The sequence below is a fragment of the Abrus precatorius genome, unplaced genomic scaffold (genome assembly GCF_003935025.1).
Source record: "Abrus precatorius isolate BTA unplaced genomic scaffold, Abrus_2018 Scaffold10, whole genome shotgun sequence".
NCBI lineage: Eukaryota > Viridiplantae > Streptophyta > Magnoliopsida > Fabales > Fabaceae > Abrus > Abrus precatorius.
This window is the reverse complement of record NW_020874292.1, coordinates 8,903,145-8,927,821: the sequence shown is the minus strand read 5'-3', so window position 1 is coordinate 8,927,821 and position 24,677 is coordinate 8,903,145. Positions and strand designations below refer to the sequence as shown.

The window sequence follows — 24,677 nt, the reverse complement described above, 5'->3', positions numbered from 1 at the left end:
TAAAATAAAATAAATCAAAATTTAAATTTGTAAACATTCATTAATTCTTACTATATTCATATGTTACTTTTTTGAATTCATAAATTTTATAATGTAAAATATTCTATATTTATAATTTTTACGATAAAAATGTTTATTTACTTTTTTTAACATATTAACTTTTATTCATTATATTTAACAAATTTTGTTATGTTTTATTGTCAATTTTATATGTTTACTGTTACTTTATTTATTAAATATAAGATATTTTTACATAAATAAAATATGATCTTAAAAAAAATATTTATAATAATTTTATGAAATTAAATTAAGAAAATAATAATATAAAAATTTTATAATATAAAAAATTTATAATTAATATTCAAATAATATTTTAAAATTTATTTATAACATTATATAAAAAAATTATTACAATTATTTAATAATTATTACTAATATAGATAAAAATTATATAAAAAATTGTTAAATTCATATAATAATTGTTATTTTTATTAATTTTATTTAATAACAACAATCATTATGAATATTTAATATTATATAAATTTTATTTTTTTCTTTTCTAAATAATTTTATTGAACTATAAGTTTATTATAAAAAATGTTATATAAAATAAATATTTTTACTAAATATTCTAATAATTATCTCAATTTATATTAAATTTTTTTAAATCTAATTTTTAAAAATATATAAATTTTTTATCTATAAAATCTTGACCCTAACTTTGATCTGTGGACTTTTTAACGATATAAACTTATAAATTAATAAACTTTTTAGTCCACAAATTTTTTTAACCCTAATTTACATGGGTTAAGGTTAGTTGATAAATAGGTTTTTTACCACTTTAAGGCCACAAACAAATGAGGTATTTATATTTGCAGTTGGGAGGGTCAAACCGATCTTTGCAAGAGAAGGTTTTGCAACTTTTTTGTTCCAACACGTTTGATTTTCCTTTTTAAACGAGATTTTTACTTTAAAATTAATTTTGTATGAATCTCTCTACCTCCCACTATGTAAATGACTATTGGGTGTGTGGATCACTTCTTTCTAAATCGTGGGAGAAAAAAAACGATGAACACTCCACAAACTTAATTTCTTTTTGCAAATAAATACTCTATTTTAAATTTATCCACTAATGATGAAACGATTCAACGTTTAATTTAGTCTTAACAGTTTACTTTTTTTAATTTTAAATAATTTTTACTTATTTTCTCAAACCACCATTTTAATTTATCATTTGTGATTTAAAAATGAGAAAAAATTATTTTCTAAAAAACCACTAAAATTTAACTTAAATCAACATTCCCAATCATTTTACAGTTAATCGTTTAATATTCAGGATAAAGATCGACTAGGATAAATTAAAAGTTAAAAATATTTATTTATAAACATGATAAACACAGCGAGTTTAATGGAAAACCATTTTTAGCTTTCCAAGTCAAAGCTATCGTTTGATCGCAAGTTCATGACTCGGTTATTATAAAAATATTAACGTTCCCATATTTTACCTTCAACAGAACTTAATCCCAACTTCACAACGATCACCATTAACTTTAGATACCACACGTTGGGGTGCTCTCGCTAACTCTCAAATGTGCCAGTGGGCGTGGCATTAACATTTGCATGTACCCCATTTTGAAGCAAACGCAAGCTCCTCACACTACTCTTTCTTATTGCTCTCTTCTCCTAGAGCACTGTTTATCCCATAAATCCCTTAACCTTGTCAAAACCGTGCATGCCCACTTCCTCAAACTAGGTCTTAACACCTACACCTATTTGGGTAATCGCTGTCTTGATCTCTACTCTGAGTTCGGTCACATTAACGATGCATTGAAGGTGTTTGATGATATTTCTCACAAGAACTCCACGTCCTGGAACATTTGCATGAAAGGGTTGCTCAAAAGTGGCCAGCTTGGCAGGGCCCGCCACGTGTTTGATGCAATGCCCGTTAGAGATGCTGTTAGTTGGAACTCATTGATTTCAGGTTATGCTTCTCATGGGTTTGTTAGTCATGCCTTGGAACTTTTTGTTGAAATGCAAGGTAATGGTGTGAGACCAAGTGGGTTCACTTTCTCCATTTTGATGTCACTTGTGTCTAGTCCCTGTCATGCTAAGCAGATTCATTGTAGGATGATCAGAAGTGGGATAGATTTGTCTAATGTAGTACTTGGGAATTCGTTGATAACTATGTATGGGAAGCTTGGTCTTGTTGATTGTGCTTTTGGTGTGATTTTGACTATGAAGCAATTTGATGTCATATCTTGGAACTCTTTGATCTGGGCCTTTCATAGAGCTGGATACCATGAGCTGGCTTTAGAACAGTTCTATAACATGAGAGCTATGGAGTTGTTACTTGACGAGTTTACGTGTTCAATATTGATGAGTGTCTGTTCTAACTTGCGAGATTTGGACAAGGGTAAGCAAGTTTTTGCCTTTTGTTTCAAGATGGGATTTGTTTATAATAGCATTGTGTCAAGTGCTGCTATTGACTTCTTTTCCAAATGCAACAGATTGGAGGATTCTGTCAGGCTCTTTGAGGAACAAGGTCAATGGGATTCGGCTCTGTGCAATTCCATGATTTCGTGCTATGCTCGACATGATTTAGGGGAAGATGCTTTACAACTTTTTGTGCTGACACTGAGGAAGAATATCAGGCCAACAGAATACATGGTTAGCTGTCTTCCGAGTTCTGTTTCAATTTTCTTACCAGTAGAAATGGGTAATCAAATCCATTCTTTGGTTCCTAAATTGGGTTTCGAGTTAGATGCAGTTGTTGCCAATTCACTTGTTGATATGTATGCTAAATTTGGATTTATTGATGATGCCTTGAATATCTTCAATTCAATGAAAGTAAAAGATCTTGTATCATGGAACACTATAATGATGGGACTGACTTACAATGGCAAAGTGTCTGTGACCATGGACCTCTTCAGGGAATTGATTAGAGAAGGCATAGAACCAGATAGAATAACACTTACTGCAGTTCTACTAGCATGCAGCTATGGGAGTTTGGTTGATGAAGGAATTGAAATATTTTCCTCAATGGAGATGGAATTTGGAGTAAAACCGGGGGAAGAACATTATGCTTGCATCGTAGAGATGTTGAGTAAAGCTGGTAAGCTCAAAGAAGCCATTGACATACTAGAAACAATGCCATATAGAACAAACTCTGATATTTGGAGGTCAATTCTTTCTGCATGTGCAACTTATGGAGATCTGCTAGTTATTGAAAGAGTTGCAAAGAAAATAATGGATAGGGAACCGCAGACATCCTTACCTTACTTGGTTTTGGCTGAGGCATATCAAATAAGGGGTAGATGGGAGAGCATGGTTAGAATGAGGAAGGCTGTGGAAAATAGAGGTACTAAAGAGTTCATCGGATACAGTTGGGTTGGAATAAAAAATCATGTATACACTTTTTCTTCAAATCAATTACAACATTATGGTGGCAAGGATCTTTATCTGCTATTGAATTTACTGGTCTGGGAGATGGAGACTGAAGGTAATCTTTAAAACTTGTATAGGCCTAGTTAAAAAAGAAGGAAAGTTGTGGCAGTTGGCAGGATATGTGGATGTTGCATTGAAGTGCCTTATAAACTACGATTGGTAATGCAAATTACATTCATTCTTTATAATGTCAAAAGATGTTGTTTGACCTTATCTACCCTGAAAGAAATTGTTAATTACGTGATCCCTTATTCTTCACTATTGATCCATTTCAGAAATGTAGATTCATTTTAAAATGGGTTATTAGTGAATTATGGAATGTCACGTCATTTATCAATTAAATAACAAATATATTACTTTATAAAAATATTATATGATCGAAAAATTAAAACAATACAGCATTCTGATTTTATTAAAAATCATAATAAGATTTTATTGAAAATTACAAAGTGGATATATTATTAGTATTTTTTTATAACTTTTTTATTTTTAATTCTTTAACTACTGTTCCAAGGACATTCATTAGCATTCTTTTTAATTTGTTTTTCAATTTAAGAAGGCTTTAATACATTTTAATTATGCATAGGTCAGTTTCTTATTAACTGTCACAAAAAGAAACAATAACAAAACATAATTATATTTTAGTTTTTATAAAAGTTGCACACTTAGAATTGCTGTTTAAATTTTGCTATTAAATTTTAATTTTTGACATTTTTAAAATATTTAAAATTAATCTTTTATTGTTCATCTATTAAGTGATAAGTTGAATAATAAAATTCTAATTTATCACTATTACGTTATTTAATTAGTTTAAATTTTTATTATTTTAAAAATTAATATTACAAAAAGTATTTAAAAATATTTATATTATTTTAAAAATTAATGATGAATCCCAACATAATCCACTCTTCTATAATCCTCAGCCCTCCTCCCACAAATTCCTTTCCCTCGGTAACCTTCAAGTAAGTTTCAAGATTCTCTCTTAATTCGTAACTTAGATCTTCCTACCGCTGATGAGAGGCCATACCCTCCCTACCACCATATATGAAATATGCCTTATTGTTTTTTTTTTCAATCCTCCCTTCAGCAGATCTGGTAGCAAGAGAAAAATCATCAATGCCTTATTTGTTTAATTCTCAATAAACCCTTGCACAAACTGCATCATCTAAATATCCACAATAGATTTTTACATTGGCTCCATCAATTAAGCCACCGCAATCAACAGAATCGAAACCAAGGACAAATTTGTCTCCATTCTCCTTAACACAGTCATCAACGTTTGAATCAATGACGCTTACGCACTCGTCTGATTAACTACGTTCTTACTCACGACATATATATCATAGCATGTTCTTACAATGAGAAGCAAACATTCACCATGAATTTGCATCAAAATTGATGTTATGGCAGAAAAGCATCTTAAACACCAGCAACTCTGTCACATTGTTTCGGCCTCCGCCGTAGCGCCGTCAAAGTCTGCCTCACCGCGAAGATAACCTTGTGCAATGAACTTTTGGATCACGTCGATAACGGCATTCGCGATCTAAAGGATGTCAGAATCGGTGCCATTGATGAAAGGACTGAGGATCGTTTCAGACTTGGCAAGCGAGAACTCCATCGCACCAGCATCGTGGAGCAGATCAAGAATCATGTTTTCCGGTTTGGTAAGACTTCAGTTTCATCATGTAAATTTTTGATGATATAAATCTGTTTTTTCTTATTGATGGTTGATATTAGAAGGATTGTTTTGCAATAAAAAGTTTATAATAAAAAATATTAAATATCATCTAAAAATAAATGAATAAGATCTGTTTATCTAAAAAAGGCATCGATAATCCTCTGAATGTTTAAGTATACTAGAGAATTTATCTAATTTTTAAATAATAAAATATTGAAAGTAATAATGATATTATAGTTCTGAATTAAACTTCACTTATTTAAAAATATAAGAGATTAAATTTTAATAAAAAAATTAAAAATTAATTTTAAAAAGTGTTACTTTTATCAAAACTAAAAATATAATTAACTTTAACGAAATAAATAAAGTCAATCTTAAAGGTGGAAGTTGAAATTTTTGTTGTCAGGTTAAATTGTACACCTAAACTATAAAGTATTGTAACAAACCTAAATGAGACTAATTAGAAGTTGGGAGGTTAATTAAGACGGCTAGGGTGTTAATTAGATAGGGGGTTAGTGAGTTATGGAAGAGAAATTGTAAATAGTACACATCGTAATTTGACGAAAATTATATAACATTATTAACAGTTACTCTTTTTTCATTCTTTTAGTTAATATTTAACTAATTAACTTTGGTGTGTTAAATTTGTGAAAAATATTTATTTCATGCCACATCAATCTCGTTAAATAAATAGAAGGATATGAGGGGAAGTATGACATTGAATCTTATATTATTTAAGAATAAGGGTTTTACTTTTTTTTTCTTTTATAATGTATGGGGTGATTTCTCTTGCATTAAATATTTTTATATATATTTTAAAAAAAATTTAATTATAATTTATATATTTTTAATATTAGAAATTTATATATAAATTTTTTTATAAATATAAATTTGATATACTATATAAAATTAATAGTTTATTCTATAATTTATTTTCACATTTTTTTAATTTCATAAATCTTATCTCTTTAATTTTATTTTTATATAATAAAGAAATTTTTTATGCTTTATTCTTCTTTAATGATTTAATAATGGAAATTTTCTTAATAAATTTTTCTTTTGACTTATTTTTTTAAAAATATTATCTAAATGTAAACATATATATAATAGTAATGATAATAATAATAAAATTATTTATTTAGGCAAGACAAATTCTTAGATTTAGAAAACATTTAAAATAATTTAAAACTTATCTTTTCAACAAATAAACTTTTATTTAATAAAAAAAAACTGATCTTATCTATTAATTAACTTGATTCCTAATGCCGTGTTAGGGTCGTTAGTACACAGCAAATTCACGCACGTTATTTAATTGTAGAAAATCCAATCTAATAATAATAAAATATTTTGAAAAAGTTGGTATTAGCTTGGCACCAAAAGAATGCTAGAAGATAACAATCCTACGTGGTCCCACGCCAAGGATAACACTTCCAAGGTTTGTATTAACATGTTAGGCCAGCTTCACACCCATGCTATGCACCCATTTTGCCATACCCACAACAGACACCTAAAGATAAGTACGTGTGATAGTGGAACTACTCCAATCCATCTACATCTACCCTACCATCATCATTAATTTCATTATTTATAGGTTTAGTTTCTTGTTTCTAGTTTCTAGTCCCTTCCCCTTGTTATAGGAATGGCTTCCTTCTTGTTGGGAAGGTCTAGGATCTTCACTCTTCACAAAAACCTCTCCTTCTTGTCAGCACCACTTCTTAACCATACCCCTTCACCTTCTTCCTTCTTTCCATCAACTTATAACCCTTTTTTGTGCCGTGAGATATCTCATGCACCAACGGGTAACAACTCAGCTACCCTTTCCTCCTTCTCGCGTTTTGAATCCACCAAAGCTGCGGCACAATTAGGATTGGACCAAGATGTCTGTGAGGATGATCATAATCAGGTAATTAATTATAATTATTATATGAATTATTAGAGTTAATTTACTAATGTTTTCTATTTTTATGATTCAAGTATAGCTTAGTGAGCCATCGTCTATTCAGTTTTTTCAGATTTAGATGTTGATTCTTGTCTGTTGAGTTAAGAAGCCTGTGTGACCTTTCTTGATCATCCCTTCTTTTTCTCTCTTATTTCTGGTATTTCCAATCTGAACTTGGAACAGAGAACGCCCCCGTAGGTTCTCCTTACCTAAAAACCACGTTCAATAGTATTGTTGTTGTAGAATTAATTACATTGAAGGAATGTATATGAAATTTTTAGTAAAGCTCTTAATTTCGATATATACATGTTTTTCGCAACTATACTAATTATACCGACAAGAAAGATAAGAAGAAAAGTTTGAAATATAATAAATATAATATGATGAAGAGAGATAATAATATTGTGAAAATAGTATTATTAATCAGTTTTAAATTTTTAAAGAATTAAATCATAACACGAGATCAGGGTGTTGGAGATTAAATAATCATAAGTTTAATTAAAATTTTAACACGAGGTACGTAAAGTTTGCGATATGCTTCATTTCTAAATAAGCTTTGCGTGAATAATTTACAATTGTTTGTGTCATTGTCTAAGGATATACTTTTTAATATTTAAACTCAATTTAGAGTTTGTAAAGGCTTTACGTTAAAGTTTTTGGTCAATACGGCTAGCATTGATTTGGAGATTACGAACCAATAATATTGTTCATATAATAAAGTTTTACCAACATTTTTTATAATTTTATTTACTTATATTTTTTTTTATCATATCATATATATTATTTATTTCTCTTCCTTATAGATTAATTTGTTACAAAAATAGATATATATAAATACCGTTATTCTGTTTAATGAAAAAATATAATATTTTATCAAACTTCTTATTTGATTTGATTTTTTTGTTTGGAAATGGTACTAAACTCAAAGCTTTTTTTACATCATTAACGGCAACCACTGATGTTACTTTATGTGACTAATGAAAGTAGATGATGTCACACGTGTAATTCAGTACTAAAAGACATGCAACCGAATGAACGTGTAACACGTCAATAGCATTTGTTTGTTCTATTATTTATTGTGGATGATATTTCGCCACTGTTTTGGGCCCTTATACCCAATTGAAATTTTTACTTACTATAATCTTTACCATCTTCCCCTGCTCACCCATGTCAAAGGAAATATAAACCCCTTTCAATTGATTGATTTTTCATTTTAAACTCTAAAAGTAAAACATTAATTTTTAATTAGAAGGAATTAATGCATCGTTTTAAGCAAATCATAACACGCGATAAAAATTAAATATATATTTTTAAAGTATTTATATTAAAAGGTTCAACCATCCTACTCCAAGACTTTCAATTAATATTTTACATGTAAATAATATTACAAATTATAAGAAGGTGCAAAGTTAGGCGATAATGTGGGGTGATCTAGAAACTTGCAAGTTGGTTTCATTTTTCTTAAATGTCATTTTAAAATGAATATTTATGCAAATAAATAAATTTAATAAATTATTTAAAATTCATAATTCTAAATTATAGTTATATAAATAAGTAAACAGAAGTGAATTGGTCCGATCAGTTCACACCATGCATAAAATTAGGTTGAATTAGCAATCTGCCAGTTTGAAGCATACTAAATGGCATCTGGTATTTGACTCAATGTGACATTTCCAAGAATCTGAGATCATAGTGGATATCATAATTTTCGTTCTCACACGTATAAATAAACCAAATATATGCTTATCTAAAGTAGATTTGTCTTTAAAGTAATCAAGGCAAGATAGATTAGCTATTAATTAAATTTCAAAGATTTCATAATCTTAACCCACTAAATCCTAATGATGAAAATAGCAGAAACTTTTTCCAAAAGCTAAAAGGATTTATTCCCAAATTATTCCAAAGGATTAATGTTACCATATTCCCTAAGATTATTTAATTCTGCCTCTCACTGTGTCAGGTCATTGATTTTCCTGGAGGGAAAGTTGCATTTACCTCTGAGATGAGATTCATTTCTGAGTCTCCTCAGAAAAGGGTGCCCTGTTATCGAGTTCTTGATGAGAATGGCGAACTCGTGACATACAGCAACTATGTACAGGTATCTCAGTTCACTCAGTACTACCACCAACCAAACTTTGACTTTAGCTTTTGTGATAGAGTAATGCTATATTTTTCTGTAATCCTCTTAATACCTTATAAAAAAAATTAAATAAACATCTTGAAGATATAAAAAACATTTAATAATTTTTTTGATTTTGAGCATTATTGGAAAAATATTGAAGAAAAATTTAGATGAAACACATGGGAACACTATTGATATTTACATAACATATTGTTGAGTAATCTCTGGGACATAATTTAACAGGTTAGCAAGGAAATGGCTGTGAAGATGTACTCTGACATGGTCACTCTTCAAAGTATGGACAGCATATTCTATGAAGTGCAGAGGCAAGGAAGAATTTCATTCTATCTCACCTCAATGGGAGAAGAAGCAGTTAACATTGCATCTGCAGCAGCACTTGCTCCTGATGATATTGTATTGCCTCAGGTTTGCCTACCATCTTACTTTAGCTGCTATCTAATATTCTAACTAGCACCTCTTAGTCTTGCATTTCACTATCCAGGCACTTAACTTCCCTTATGCTCGTAAAAAACTCTTATATTATTGAGTTTTCTTAACCTTAGTCTTCAAGGTTGAATTTAAACATTAAAAAAAAATTATTAAAAAGAGATACATTCATTAAATAAGGTTACAAATGTGTAATAAATTCTTCTTTTTAATAAAATCTTAGTATTATTAGTTGCTTATTATTATTATGATTTGACAAACACATACAAATTGATGCACGTACATATTTGTTGATGATGAAAATGCTGATCATGTTGTCACTGGCAGTACCGGGAGCCTGGAATTCTACTGTGGCGTGGTTTTACACTGCAACAATTTGCTCATCAGTGCTTTGGAAACACAAATGATCTTGGGAAAGGCAGGCAAATGCCTATACATTATGGGTCTAACAAGCACAATTACTTCACAGTTTCATCTCCCATTGCGTAAGACATAGAAAACATACTAGAACAAACATGTTTAAATAAATGCAAACAAAGTTGTTAACTGATGACATGAACTCTGAAAAAGTTAATGTTGTTTGGCAAGAAATTCAGAACACAACTTCCTCAAGCTGTGGGCGCTGCTTATTCCCTTAAAATGGATGGAAAAAGTGCATGTGCAGTCACTTATTGTGGGGATGGGGGGAGCAGTGAGGTTAGTGGTGATGAATCATCTCTCTCTTAGGTCTTAATCAGTAATAGAATGAAACAACACTATGCTTATTGCTACAATTTAATCACATCAAATATTTCAGGGAGATTTCCATGCTGGTATGAATTTTGCAGCAGTAATGGAGGCTCCTGTTGTTTTTATCTGCCGCAACAATGGATGGGCCATCAGTACCCCTATAGAAGAACAATTTAGAAGTAATTATTTCATTTCATTTATTTTTGTCACACTCTTAATGAGAAATACCTTAGTCCATACCCTATTTGATATCTCACCAAACATTACATATTTTTACCAAAACTATTAAATTAAAGTCTCTGATTTAGATTTTACAACTTGTGGAAACATTTGTTTTTCCTGTTTGGTTAGGTGATGGAATTGTAGTCAAAGGTCAAGCTTATGGCATCTGGAGTGTCAGAGTCGATGGAAATGATGCTCTTGCTGTTTATAGTGCAGTTCATACTGCTAGAGAAGTCGCTATAAGAGAAAAAAGACCAGTTTTAATTGAGGTGCATTGAGCTTCTTTGATACTAAGATGATCAATATTTGATGCCACACCATTTTAGTGTTTCACCAATCTTATGCTGAATAACCTTCAGGCTCTCACTTATAGAGTAGGACACCACTCTACCTCTGATGATTCAACTAAGTACCGGCCAATCGATGAGATTGAATATTGGAAGATGGCAAGGAATCCTGTAAATAGATTCAAAAGATGGGTAGAAAGGAATGGTTGGTGGAGCGACAAGGATGAATTGGAGCTTAGAAGTAGTATCAGGAAGCAGGTAAATTTTATCTTGCATATTGCAGTTTAGTCCATCTTTGTGCACACCAACCTGTTCTGACATTTCTTTCTAATTTATGTTACTTTCCTACAGTTAATGCATGCGATTCAGGTGGCAGAGAAAGCACAGAAACCTCCACTTGAGGACATGTTTAATGATGTCTATGACCAAGTGCCATCAAACCTTAAGGAGCAAGAGAGGGTACTAAGAGAAACCATAGAGAAGCATCCCAAAGACTATCCTTCTGATGTTCCTTTGTAGATATTGGCAGTTCCAATAAGAAATTGTACTAAATCTGACTGTCAGAATGTAAAATATACAAAGGGATTGAATGTTCTTATAATCTTCTCCATATTTGATGCTTCCTATGTTATTCACCCTTAAGTTAGTTGCACAATAAGTTTACCAAAAAGTAACATTTAGTTCTTGGAATCAAGTATGAAACCAAACACTTGAAACAGAGATAAGCTCACAAATCAATAAAATAATGCACTTAATATTGCCATTGAAGATAACATTATCATTCACCAAGAAGCAGATAAACCTGGGTTTCACACACACAGGTTAATCATTTTGGTTTTTATAAAAAACATTGGCTACATCATGTAATCTATCTATCTATCTCCTCACATATCCTAGTTAAAACTTTATTAACATCAAGGCATAAGAATTATTCAAGCATCCATGTGGTCATGTTTAGGCACCCTTTGAAGATGCATAAAATGCTCCTTCATAGTTTGCATTGCCTTTAGACATAAATATTGCTCAAACGGATAAGAGTAAGACTAGCTATTCTTCTTTTTTTGTTCAAAAATTGTTTATGTTTGTTGGTATTCTGACCGGAATTAATGTTGAGTATGTCAACGCAAACAAGATTACAAGGCGAAGGGAATATGGAATAATTTAATCTGATAATGACAGATTCAAATAGTTTAAAAGAGAAAATGAATAGAATCTGGATCTTGGAAAGCATGTCCGAGCAAACAGTAACCAAAACTGTCTTCAAGTTCTTCGTAGTTTTCCCCTCTTGGCACCGTCCAATGCTTGTGTTTCCGAATATCCAAAAGCATATTTTCTTGGTATTGTCCAAAGCTTACAGTGAGAGAAAGATGATTAGTGTGCTGTTTTGGACAGACAAGGCAAAAACCTGGTTCTGTCATTGAATCATTGGACGATCATTTCTCACTCTTCAATGCTACTTACATGTTGTTATGTACTCTTCTACGTCACCCCATTTCATGTCATCGTTCAAGCTTTAACATCAAACCTTATCATCATCATCACAAAGCGTGTAGTGTTGAAAGAGATTCATTGCAGCATAGATATTGCGTATGGGTAGCCCTCCTTCTTCATCTTACGTTGTTGTTGCATGTGATGCCACAAGGGAACGCACTGAACACGATATCAAGCTCGTTGTAGATCACGTTCGTGCCAGGAGTGTCTTTCTCTCTCCTGGTGACAAGTTGCTTGTGCTATGCATCTTGCACAAGGTGTCTCACCCCAGTAAGTTTTCTGGTTAATAAGTAAAAGGTTTTACTAGAAACTGTAACATTTAATGTTTTCAATACTTTGTGATCTTATAAGTTTCAATAAAAACTTATTTTTTACACAAATTCTTATCGTGTACCCTTAGACACATTAGAAAACTGTTATTATATACAGAGAGAGATAAGTCAGTGTTATACTGTTATTGCAGATACTGTAAGATTCTTTAATCAGTTTGAGCAAGAGATTTCAGTGCTACCAAAGTAATAAATTAAATGATATTGGGAGTCTTTGGAAGAGCTTATAAGAAATTTATCAAAATGGCTTATGATTTTCATAAGTTGTGTGTAAATTATTTCATTAAGTTTTTTTGTATAACTTATCAAAATAATTCTTTTTGGCTTGTTACTGTAAGTTTCGTGATCAAATTTGTGTCATACGTCCCAATGTCATGAGAGGTTAATGAGTAAATACTTATTCAATCAATAGTTGATCATTAGCATTTGTGTATTGAAGGAAAGTTATAGTATATAGATTTTTCCTTTGCTGGTTACAACTCATGGCGTGACTATTCTGTTCCTTCATTTGGATTAACAGTGGGGTACCAGACATTAGCATGCCCCGAGTCTTTTGCTGGCACGAACTTTCGTGCAATGGAGGAAGAAGTCAGAAAGAAAGTCGATGCATATGCAAGTGAACTTTTTTCAATTTACGAAGAATTTGAAAATGAAGGGGTACATAGTATTAAGTTCTAGAAAGCTTTTGCAATTGCCACTTCACCTAATAAATACATCCTTAATTGTGCAGATGAATATATATAATAATTCCTTAACTGGTTTAATGTTGCTGTGAATCAAATCATTTTTGACCGAATGTTTTCAAGGGCTACTATGTAATCAAATTAATAACTTTACGTGGATGTGCAGCTTAGCATCGAAGTTAAAGTCACCGCGGGTTTTCCAGTTAAACAGGTTCTCTTACAAGAGGTTGCAAACTATAATGCATCTTGGATAATACTTGATAGGTATTATAATCTCTACATGTGTAAAACAGCATTAACTCTTGCATATGATGTATGATTTCCATTAGTCGTTTGAGGATATTGCTACCAAATAATTGTCTTATCCTAATGTGGCAATAGGTATATCTAATTGCACACTTGCATCTTGGTAATGAAATTTTTTCCCTTTTCATATGGAAAATTCTACACCAATGACCTTGCTGATAGAATTCAAAACAACGGATGCATATCAATATGTTGTCACCAGTTTTATTGCACTTTACGTGTTTATTTGTATTCATTGATCAAAACAAATCCTACCAAATTAATGGTTTAGGATTTGGTTTGTGTTGGTTAATAGGTTTATATTTGAAACTTTATGGTTCAATTTTGTTTTCAAGTTTCATTTTTTTTTATCTTAGTTTCCTATTTATTTTGTTCTAATGGTTTTCAATTATATCGGGGTAAATTTGAACAGACACCTAAGGCGCGACCTGAGATTCCACCTTAACAAGATGCCATGTAAGGTTGCATTGGTTAAAGATGACTTGTCTTTGGATATCTGGAGATCTCATAATGAACATGATACAAAGGTCACCGAATTAAGGCTCGGATTTTCCATGTCCAAGTTTGTGTCACTATCAGATTGTCATAGTATTGAAGACATTGAACAGTCTATTATCTCTTGCAAAAGCTGTCCTCAATCTGTAGCTTCTTCTGATAGCTCTGGTACAATTAAGAGACATATAAAACAGTCACATGTCAACAGGTCACTGGAACACAGTTCCATATCAGATTATGGATCTTCTTCTAAGCATGAAAGATCAGGTCAGTAACTTTTTTATTCACGTCTCTCATTTTTAGTCTGTCTTATTTTGTTCTTTCTGCATGCTGTAGTAGCATTAGTTCAGTGTGCTTGGAAATGAACATTTGTCACAAGCTTTTCTAGATCTTTTTATGTGTTTTATGTGCATGATTCTAGTTCCTTCCTATGGAATATTATAATTATTCATTTCTTGGAAGAGAAATTTTAAGATTCTATATATTAGGATATTTCATGAATCATGATGGTTGAAATAGTGGTATAGAACAGAATGAATGAATGAGATGGAATGAGTGTGAAATTAAAACAAAAAAGATTACCATACTATTATTATTTAGATATTTTATGATATGATGAAGTGAAGAATTTATTCCGTCGTAAGAGAAGTGGATAGAATGGTAAAGAAATTAGTAAATGATAAATTAGTTGCATCTCATTCCATCCCATACCTACCAAATTGGAGAAGAAAACAAAGATATTGGATGAAATTGAATGAAATGCATTCAATTGATTTATATTCCGTTTCATCCTATAGTAAACAATGAAAACAAATGTGATTCCATTCCATTATGCTTTATTCCATCCATTTCTAATAATATGAACTATCACAGTACTCATTAACAGAATGAGAATGCTTTTCCCTTTCTGTGCTTCTTATGGACATCAGTGGAAACTGTAAATGGCAAATTGGTAAAGGCTTAGGTAGTTTCAAATTAGCTCAAATACTGCATTGCAGTTGAAGGGAAATCCATATATGGTTCAATTGTTGGTGGCATATGCAATTGGACTTTATTATATATTCAACTTAGTTCTTTGCTATAAACGAGAGTTTAACTGTCATCCAGGTATAACCATCAAAGGAGAACATAGACATTTCATGACTTCTCAGATTGACCAAAAGCAAAGCCAATGTGGCTTTCTACCAAAATCTTCAGATGCACCAATTCTTTGTGCTGGCTGTGGGACAAGGACTGAATTATTTATCAAGGAATCAATGAGATTCAGCTATTCTGACATACAGCATGCAACCGATGATTTTTTAAAGGATAACTTACTAGGTGAAGGGGGATATGGTCGCGTATACAAGGGTAAGCTTAAAGATGGACAACAAATTGCTGCAAAAGTAAGGAAAGAAGAAAGTTCACAAGGGTTTTCTGAATTTCATTCAGAGGTTTATGTATTAAGTTTTGCTCGCCACAAGAACATTGTGATGCTATTGGGTTACTGTTGCAAAGAAAGCAAAAATATCCTGATTTATGAATATATTTGCAATAAGTCTCTCCATTGGCATTTATTTGGTAAGTCCTATGGTTTACTGTGCTGTTATATCTTACGCCACAAATCTCAAAAATATATTTTATATACATGTACTAAGGTTTAACTTCTATAAGTATATTTTTGTAGAAAATAATGCTGCGGTCCTTAAGTGGAACCAAAGGTATGCTATTGCCGTTGGGACTGCAAAGGGATTGCGTTTTCTGCACGAGGAATGCCGTGGTGGTCCTATTATTCATAGGGACATGCGACCAAGCAATATACTTCTCACTCATGAATTTGTTCCAATGGTAATGTAATACAATATGCTTCATTCTCTTTTGGTAATTGACGATGCTGATCCTATTACTTCACTCAATCATTTCCTTGAAGTGTCTCATTAACTCATCAAATTCTTTTTTCATGTTGCGTTAGTCTTTTACAGAAAAGGTTCATGGATAGTGTCACAAATAATTTTGGTTTGACAACATTCACATACTCTCAGCATTCCCATTTTTTATAATCTTTCAGCTTAGAGGCTTCCTTTTGCATTCATATTTCCTTCACACATGTAAACCCATGTTCTGATTTGAAGTCCAGCTAGCAAAATTTACAAAAAGAAGAGACATTTAGCATTTACACTTCTTCATATCTATAATTGTCATTTCAGCTTTTATTTTTTAAAAAATTGGGATTTACGGGATAGAAGGGTAATAAGCTCAGCAACAAACTTCTCTGTCCCACAGCTCTCATAATAATTCTCATCTTTCTGTACTGTGCTTATGAACTTTCAGTAACTATAGACATCTTTTGCATGATGCTGGCTAGCTAGAACGCATATTCTCTGTGAAATGACACATTGTTGTCAAAGGAAGATTGGAGATAGAATAGTGAATAACTCCAACAACATCCAAAAAATATGTATGTCACGTAAATACTACTTCAGTTATATATGATTTGAATCTTTCCTATTATCATCTATTATCTACCCTCCTTATCATATAAACAATTATGGAGAAGTTGATCTTATGATAAAATGATATAAGGTTGCTATATGCCGAATGTCTTCATCAGTTCTCAAGCAGTAGTAATTAAATTGATGCTATTCATCTTTCAAACTCTAAAAGCTATCCTTAAGATTGATCGGCAGCACACTACCATGAAAGTTTTGAAATCCAAAATTAGACTAAAAATTTGAACCTCTCTTTTATCATAAATTATAATAATCATTAGGACTCGAGGCTCTGGCTAACTCTGCTATTAATTTCGCCTCAACCGATTAATTTGTTCTTTCTCATGAATCACACGTAAACATACAACACAAGCAAATTTCTAGATACTTCATTTACATATGGCTAATCTTAAGCCAAAAAATAATGGATACTAGGCCTCATTTAACAAATTAGAATTAAGGGGAAGAAATAGTATCCACAAATTAAAAAATATAAAAAAATGTAAAGGGAGCGTAGTTATCTAAAACAGTTCTATCTTTTAAATTGTTCAGTTATATTTTATATGCTAGTTGACCTTCATTTTATGATAAAATTATTGGTGATCCTTTTAAGCCGCTTTCCCATTTCTAGATTTTAGATTAACATATTAACTTTGAGATTATCCTTGATGATGAATTTGCAACTATAAACTATTTTCTATTACCTTGCGGTTTATCCAACTAACTTTTATTAAATGATCTATAGCGGATCTTTTGGTGTGCTTTCAAATACTAAATGATGGGTTATAAATGCAGCTAGGTGACTTTGGCCTTGCCAAATGGAAGACAGGTGATGATACTCTACAAACAAGGATAATGGGCACATTAGGGTGAGAATTATGTTCAAGCTTTTAATTATTAACTGGTCACATTATATGTTTCGAATATAAAATAAGCTTTGCTTTTGTTCATGTAGATACCTTGCTCCTGAATACGCTGAAGAGGGTATCGTTTCTGTGAGAACAGATGTGTATTCTTATGGTATTGTTCTGTTACAATTGATATCAGGACGCCAAGTTGGCAATTACAAAAATCCAGAACAACAACAATCCATCCGACAATGGGTATCTTTGACTGTTAATTTCTTCATAGATATTTATAAAACTCTTGCATTCCATGTTCATTAAATTTTTTAGAGTATAGAAAGGAACCTTACTTTATTACAATTTCACTGACCTCGATAAATATTACATGTGGAAAAATTTATGTAGGCTGAACCATTGACTGAGAAGTTGGCTTTACATGAACTAATTGACACTCGTCTTGGGGAATCATATGACACCTATGAATTGTACCTCATGGCTAAAGCAGCGTATTTCTGTGTACAAAGAAAGCCTGAGATGCGTCCATCAATGGGAGAGGTAATTAATCATTTAATTTGACCTCACATTACTTTGGCCTCGATGAGATACTTTATTACTTGTTACGTCTTCATAAACTCTATAAACATTCAGTTTGGATAAAAATTAGAGAAATCTTTAACAAAAAAAATTAATACAAAACGCAGCATTCAATAGTCCAGTATGCAAATTACATTTAATAGCTTGTTCTTCTTCAGGTTGTGCGACTTCTTGAGGGAGAAAGTAGCCATTTCCACTCCTTGGAAGGTCAATTTGTACCTAATTATAACGGTTGAGGTTTCATACGCTAATTATGTTGTGTTGTTTGTTTTGTCAATACTTATTTGTTGTGTGCGTGCATGTGTTGTGGTTTTGCTTTCCAGGATCTTTGTTTTGGTTTCTCCCTTTTTTTTGTGCTTGGGGATTATGTAGTTTGTAAAAAAAGGATATGGAAAAGCTTGGCTAACACCTCTGTTTGATCTTATAACCCCTGTTATGATCATCAGGTCACGGCTTGCAATGCAAACCAGTTATTTTTTCTGTCACAGAATATGACAGCTTCATAAAAACAAATAAAATAATTATTAATAAACATTTAAAATTAATATGTTTATTGTTTATTTGTATGATTTGTGAAAACATCTTAAGTCGGCTCATTTGGACATTGTTGGGTCAGTGGAAGGAGAAAACAAGTTTGGAATTGACTCAAAGTTGCAAAATATTTGGGAATGTTAGTGGATTCTATAACATTGATAGAATTGTTGGCACAGAGCATCATCTATCTATGTGAACTGTGGAAAGTTGAATCCAATACCCCAAACACAGCCCAATTATGACTCTTGTGAGGAACCCCCAAAAAGGGGACAAAAAAATAACATTGCCGTCACTTGTGTGGACATAAAACTCACTCTGACATTAGCCAATAAGTTTGCACCCATTCTGAGTAATATTAATCAAATTCATTCTCAGGTAACCAATATTTTCAAAACATTTTGCATAATTCATATAAGAACAACAATCTTGTTATCTATTATCTTAAATGATTGGAAACTATATTACAATGTAAAATTTAATATTACCAATGCATTAGATATCATAACTTTTAATTAAATAAACTTATATTAATTTACTTTTTAACTAGTGTTCTTATAACTATTAACATAACTGTAATTACAATAACGATCATTATAATTATGCCAATTGGTCGAAGATTGTGGCCAACTAATTACCAATCTTAGGAAGGTTATAAGCAGCTATCATGCTCCTCAAAAAGTAATTTTTATACATTTGAATGGAGACAATTGCAGTTTAAAGGTGTCATCTTTTTTTAACATTTTAAAGTGTATTTTTAAAAGGTGTGCATATATTAAAATAACAAAAAATAGTTATAGACAATTTTTTATAGTTTAAATAACAAGATTCCCTTCTCCTAATGCCAAACTAATTTGCATGAAGAAAATTTTGGGCCAACTTTGATCTTGTTCAAGTCAAAGGTTAACGACTATTTATGCAACTCGATACATATTCAATAACAAATCATACTAAGATTAGTTCTATCTTTCAATCTTATAGCTTGAAGTTGAGAAGCTATGTATTGTTAGAAACCATACATGAAGATGTAAGAAAAAAATAGAGATAATAGCTGAATTTACTTTCTTAAGTTTTTCTTCTATTCAAATGCAAGATTCATCGTCAAGGAAGCAGAATAATGAAGTCCCAAAATACACAAAACTAATAATAAAAGGAGTTTAGAGAGCTTGCTGCTAGTACTAGGAGATTTTATTTCTTAGAGTGTTTATATAATTACAATGTGAATAAGAATAAATCAAACATGAATACATAAAAAAAAAAATATATCAATTACACCTAACTTACAATAGTTAATATTTCTTCTATTTATCTGCAATGTTTGTAAATGTCGAAAGAAAGAATAATGGTCTCTTGAAAGCAGAAGGTAAAAAATGTTGAAAGGAAAGTCTATAGTAAAATTCTTTGATAGAACCTAATATTTAAAAATAATGTAAAATGTGAAGAAGGGTAAACCAACTATGAACACGTAATAAAATAAAAGATAACTAAATATAATGACAGAATAAATAAAACTCACTGGTTACCTCTTCTTCTATTCACTTACAAAGGTTTGTAATGATAGACAGAAAAAACTTCAATACCACAGAGCACATAAAACTTATTTCAAATTTTCAATAAACTATTTGGTGGTAAGTTTTATTTATTTTTTGGGTGTTCATTGGATTTTCTTTCTTTTATAAGTTATTGGAATGAATTCCAATACATCATGTCAAGATAACATGCCATTATAAAAAATGACAAATAATAAATGATATTATCAAAAAGTAATTATTGTTGTTTTATAATTTAAAATTTAAAATCTGAAATAGAATAAAGTTTCTAAGAATAAAAAAAGAATAAAGAAGAGTATTGGATAAACTTTTTATGAAGTGCCAATACATCATAAACTTTTCACAAAATAGTATTCAATTATATATATATATATATATATATATATATATATATATATATATAAGAGCATTTCTCATCTCGATAATCAACATTTTATTAGAACCGACATGATCATTGTAATCAATCCACCCTTAATGTTACCTTAGTTATAAATCTACAAATGATTAAATTATGATATCCTTTTTACCATCTCAATCATTCATTTTCTGAACCCAACTTTAATTTCATTTCCTCTCTTTCTCCTTTCATTTTCCATCTTATTGTTATATCCTTAAATGAAAACATAATCAATAATCATTTTTAGATAATTAGTTATCAGAATTTATTAAAAATACAAAAATTAATCATATTCAACTTCATTTCTTATTTGACAGTCACTGTAAAGGGACTGATTGTATTCTTCATTAAACTAAGTTAGTGACTTTCCAAATGCATTTTTGTAGAAAGTAGTATAATATATAATAATATTATACAAATTTTAAAAAATTAATCCATTTAAAAAATAAAATAATAGAACTTAATAAATAAGTGTGTCAATTTTTTTTATAAAATTAAATTTATTTAAATGGTGGTATAAAAATATCGATCAATATTATTTTAATACACTAACTTGTCGTAAATCATTATTTTTATGTGATTTAGTTAGATTTTTATTCTTGTATTTAAAATTAAATTAAACTAAATAAAATATTACACACTATAAGTTACAATTTATAATTAAATTTAATATATTTGATAATTTTATTAGATTAATTTAATAACATAAAAAATATTAAATAAAACTTTGATTATAATAAAAAATAATTTTTTTTCATCAACTTTATTAAAATATACATATTATATATATTATGCTAATTCATTTGTTTAAGTAATGTAAATTTTTATAATAAACTTTTTAACTTCTTATTTTATATAAAAGAGATTATTATAAATAAAATTTAGAAATTAAAATATATAATAATATTATTCAAAATAAAAAAATTACCATAGAAAAAGGTTAAATAACAAAGCTTAATAAATAAGAGCATCAACTTTTCTATAAAATTAAGTTTATTTGATTATTAATATTTAAAGCTTGAATTAAATTATTTTAATCATATTTTTTACATTATTTATTTAGATTTTTTTCTTGTATTTAAAATTAAATTAAATTAAATCTTATACAGTATAAGTTATAATTTATAATTAAATTTAATATATTTATCATTTTCTAATTAGTTTAATTCAACAAAATAAAAGATAATAAAAAATAATTTGATTATAATAAATAAATTAAGTGTATTTAATTAGTAGTATAAAAAATTGATCTAAATTATTTTAATATACTAACTTGTTGTTAATTATAATTTTTATGTAATTTAATTATATTTTTATTTTGGTATTTAAAATTAAATTAAACTAAATAAAATTTGACACATAGTAAGTTATAATTTATAATTAAATTTAATATTATTGATATTTTTTATTAGCTTAATTCAACAACATAAAAAAGAATAAATAAAACTTTGATTAAAATAAAAATATTAATAATTTTTATCATCAACTTTATTAAAATATGTACATTATATATATTATGTTAATTTTATCAAATAAATATTTATATTAATATAAATATTTTCTTCCAACTATATTTTTTCGTATGTGTATCCATGTGTTCGAATATTGTAAATTTATTAACATCTTATTTTATATAGAAGAGATTATTTTAGCAAAATAAAAAATTGATTTCAAATTTTCAATAGATTATTTGGTGGTAGGTTTTATTTATTTTTTTGAGTGTTTATTGGATTTCCTATTCTCTTTAAGTTATTAGAACGAGTTTTAGTACATCATGCCAGGATAGAAAATGACAAATAATAAATGACATTGTCATAACATAATTATTACTTTTTTATTATTTGAAATTTGAAATATGAAGTAGAATAAAATTTCTAAAAATAGAAGAAGATAAAGAAGAGTGTTGGATAAGCTTTTCATGAGGTGTTGACACTCCATCAATCTTTCCATAAAAAGTACTAAATAAAAATTTGATTATAATAAAAAACTTAACAATTTTTGTCAACAACTTTATTAAAATATACATATTATATATTATGCTAATTTTATCAAATAAATATTTATATTAATGTAAATATTTTCTTCCTCGGATATATATATATATATATATATATATATTTGCATTCGTTTGTTCGACTAATGTAAATTTTTATAATAATTTTTTAATTTCTTATTTTATATAAAAGAAATTATTATAAATAAAATTTAGAAATTAAAATATATAATAATATTATTCAAAATAAAAAAAATTACCACTAAAAAAAATAAAATAACAAAATTTAATCAACAAGTGTGTCAGCTTTTCCATAAAATTAAGTTTATTTAATTATTAATATTAAAAACTTGAATTAAATTATTTTAATATACTAACTTGTTGTTAATTATATTTTTTTATGTGATTTAGTTATATTTTTTTATATTTAAAATTAAATTAAATATTATACAGTGTCAGTTATAATTTATAATTAAATTTATTATATTTAATATTTTTTATTAGCTTAATTTAACAAAATAGAAGATAATAAAAAATACTTTGATTATAATAAAAAATTAATAATTTTTGACATTAAATTTATTAAAAAATATATATCATGCTCATTTTCTCAAATAAATATTTATATTAACATAAGTATTTCTTCCCGTGATATATATATATATATATATATATATATATATGTCTATATATATACATCTTTATGTGTGCATTTGTTTGTTCAAATAATGTAAATATTTATAATAATTTTTTAACTTCTTATTTTATATAAAAATTAAAATATATAGTAATATTATTCAAATTTTAAAAAATTCATTCATTGAAAAGGTAAAATAATAGAACTTAATAAATGAATGTGTCAATTTTTTCATAAAATTAAGTGTATTTAATTAGTAGTATAAAAAATTGATCTAAATTATTTTAATATTGTTCGTGGGCAAGTGTAGAGCTTAATGTCAACAATAAATTAAAAGAATAGTAATACAATGTATAAGAGAGATCAGATGAGATGAGCCTAAGACTTATAGGTTCACCTACTACACTTCTTTATATTCTAATTAATTTAGTCCTGATATTAGTATTCAAATATTTTCTAACTATTCATAATTAGTTCTATTAACACATAATGATCATGCAATGTCAATATTCTTTTCTCTAAGCAAACACCCTCAATGATCATGCAAAGTAATTGGTCGAGAATACATGAAGACCCTATGAGTTTATTAATTTAATAATGGTTGAAAGAAAGAAATTAAGTATGATTAACCTAGTCTCTTATCTCGTTTTATCCTATAGTTATGTTAATTATACGTAGTACGATTGCCTACAATACAACTAACTATAGAATGCTAAGGGTGATAAAATCTTAACATATACAATATAATCCAATAGAATAAAACCAAACATTAAAGAAAAACCAATACCAACATTAAAGTAAAAGTCACATAAAGTTTATAGTATAATCTACCATAGCACTAACTATGGATTTAGTTACTCATAACAAAATAAACAATAAAGAACGTAATAAATAAACTCATAACCACAACGAAAAAATAAGACAAAAGAAACTTAGAAAAGTAAAAGATGAAGAGAGTTCTCGTTCTCCGAAGGGCTCTCAATCACTTGTTTGGACTTCAAGGAGAAGCTCGTTGTCCTTGTCAATGGTCTCTAATGACTCTCAAAGATGAGTTTGGTTAGAACTAAGAAGGGGAAGAAGGTGCGTAAAGAAGTCGCAGTGTCTCTAGTGTGGAGCATAAGGCCTCTTTATATAGGCTGTGCCCTGAGTTTTCAGTCGGTTAAGCTCTATCTTTTCAAATCGATTTTATTCATAATCAAAATCACTCCAAATCTTTATATCTAAGTTTAAATTTAAAATTTAAAATTTAAAATTCAAACTCAATTTCAGATAGCATTGTCAAGGACTAAAAATATCTAATTTTTATCCAGAATATCTCCATAATGCACTGATAACAACTTCCACCTAAACTACAATAATTAATAACATAATTAGTGTAAATATATATAAAATAGAGTTTAAATGTATAAATATAAGTCATAAAATATATCAAAATATGAACTTATCAAATATACTAACATGTTGTTAATCATAATTTTTACGTGATTTAA

General features: G+C 29.1%; 2 protein-coding genes and 1 pseudogene across 3 annotated transcripts; all 3 read left to right on the top strand.

The window, feature by feature from the left end:
• Positions 1–1,620: 1,620 nt before the first annotated feature.
• On the top strand, positions 1,621–3,536 carry LOC113852874 (pentatricopeptide repeat-containing protein At1g43980, mitochondrial). Its single transcript, XM_027483264.1, has one exon. It carries the CDS (start codon positions 1,621–1,623, stop codon positions 3,508–3,510), a length of 1,890 nt encoding a protein of 629 aa, XP_027339065.1. The 3' UTR covers positions 3,511–3,536.
• A 3,060-nt stretch (positions 3,537–6,596) lies between these two features.
• Positions 6,597–11,506, top strand: LOC113871198 (2-oxoisovalerate dehydrogenase subunit alpha 2, mitochondrial-like). Of its 2 annotated transcripts, XM_027508119.1 has the most exons (9): positions 6,597–7,025; positions 9,022–9,159; positions 9,427–9,609; positions 9,958–10,115; positions 10,227–10,326; positions 10,427–10,538; positions 10,711–10,850; positions 10,941–11,126; positions 11,220–11,506. In XM_027508119.1, the coding sequence occupies exons 1-9, from the start codon at positions 6,762–6,764 to the stop codon at positions 11,385–11,387; spliced, it is 1,449 nt and encodes a 482-aa protein (XP_027363920.1). In that variant the 5' UTR covers positions 6,597–6,761; the 3' UTR covers positions 11,388–11,506. The 2 variants fall into 2 exon arrangements, with proteins under 2 accessions (XP_027363920.1, XP_027363928.1); XM_027508127.1 differs by lacking the exon at positions 9,958–10,115 and having other exon boundaries at positions 6,655–7,025; positions 10,219–10,326; positions 11,220–11,489.
• A 951-nt stretch (positions 11,507–12,457) lies between these two features.
• On the top strand, positions 12,458–18,315 carry LOC113850934 (annotated as a pseudogene).
• The last annotated feature ends 6,362 nt before the right edge of the window (positions 18,316–24,677 follow it).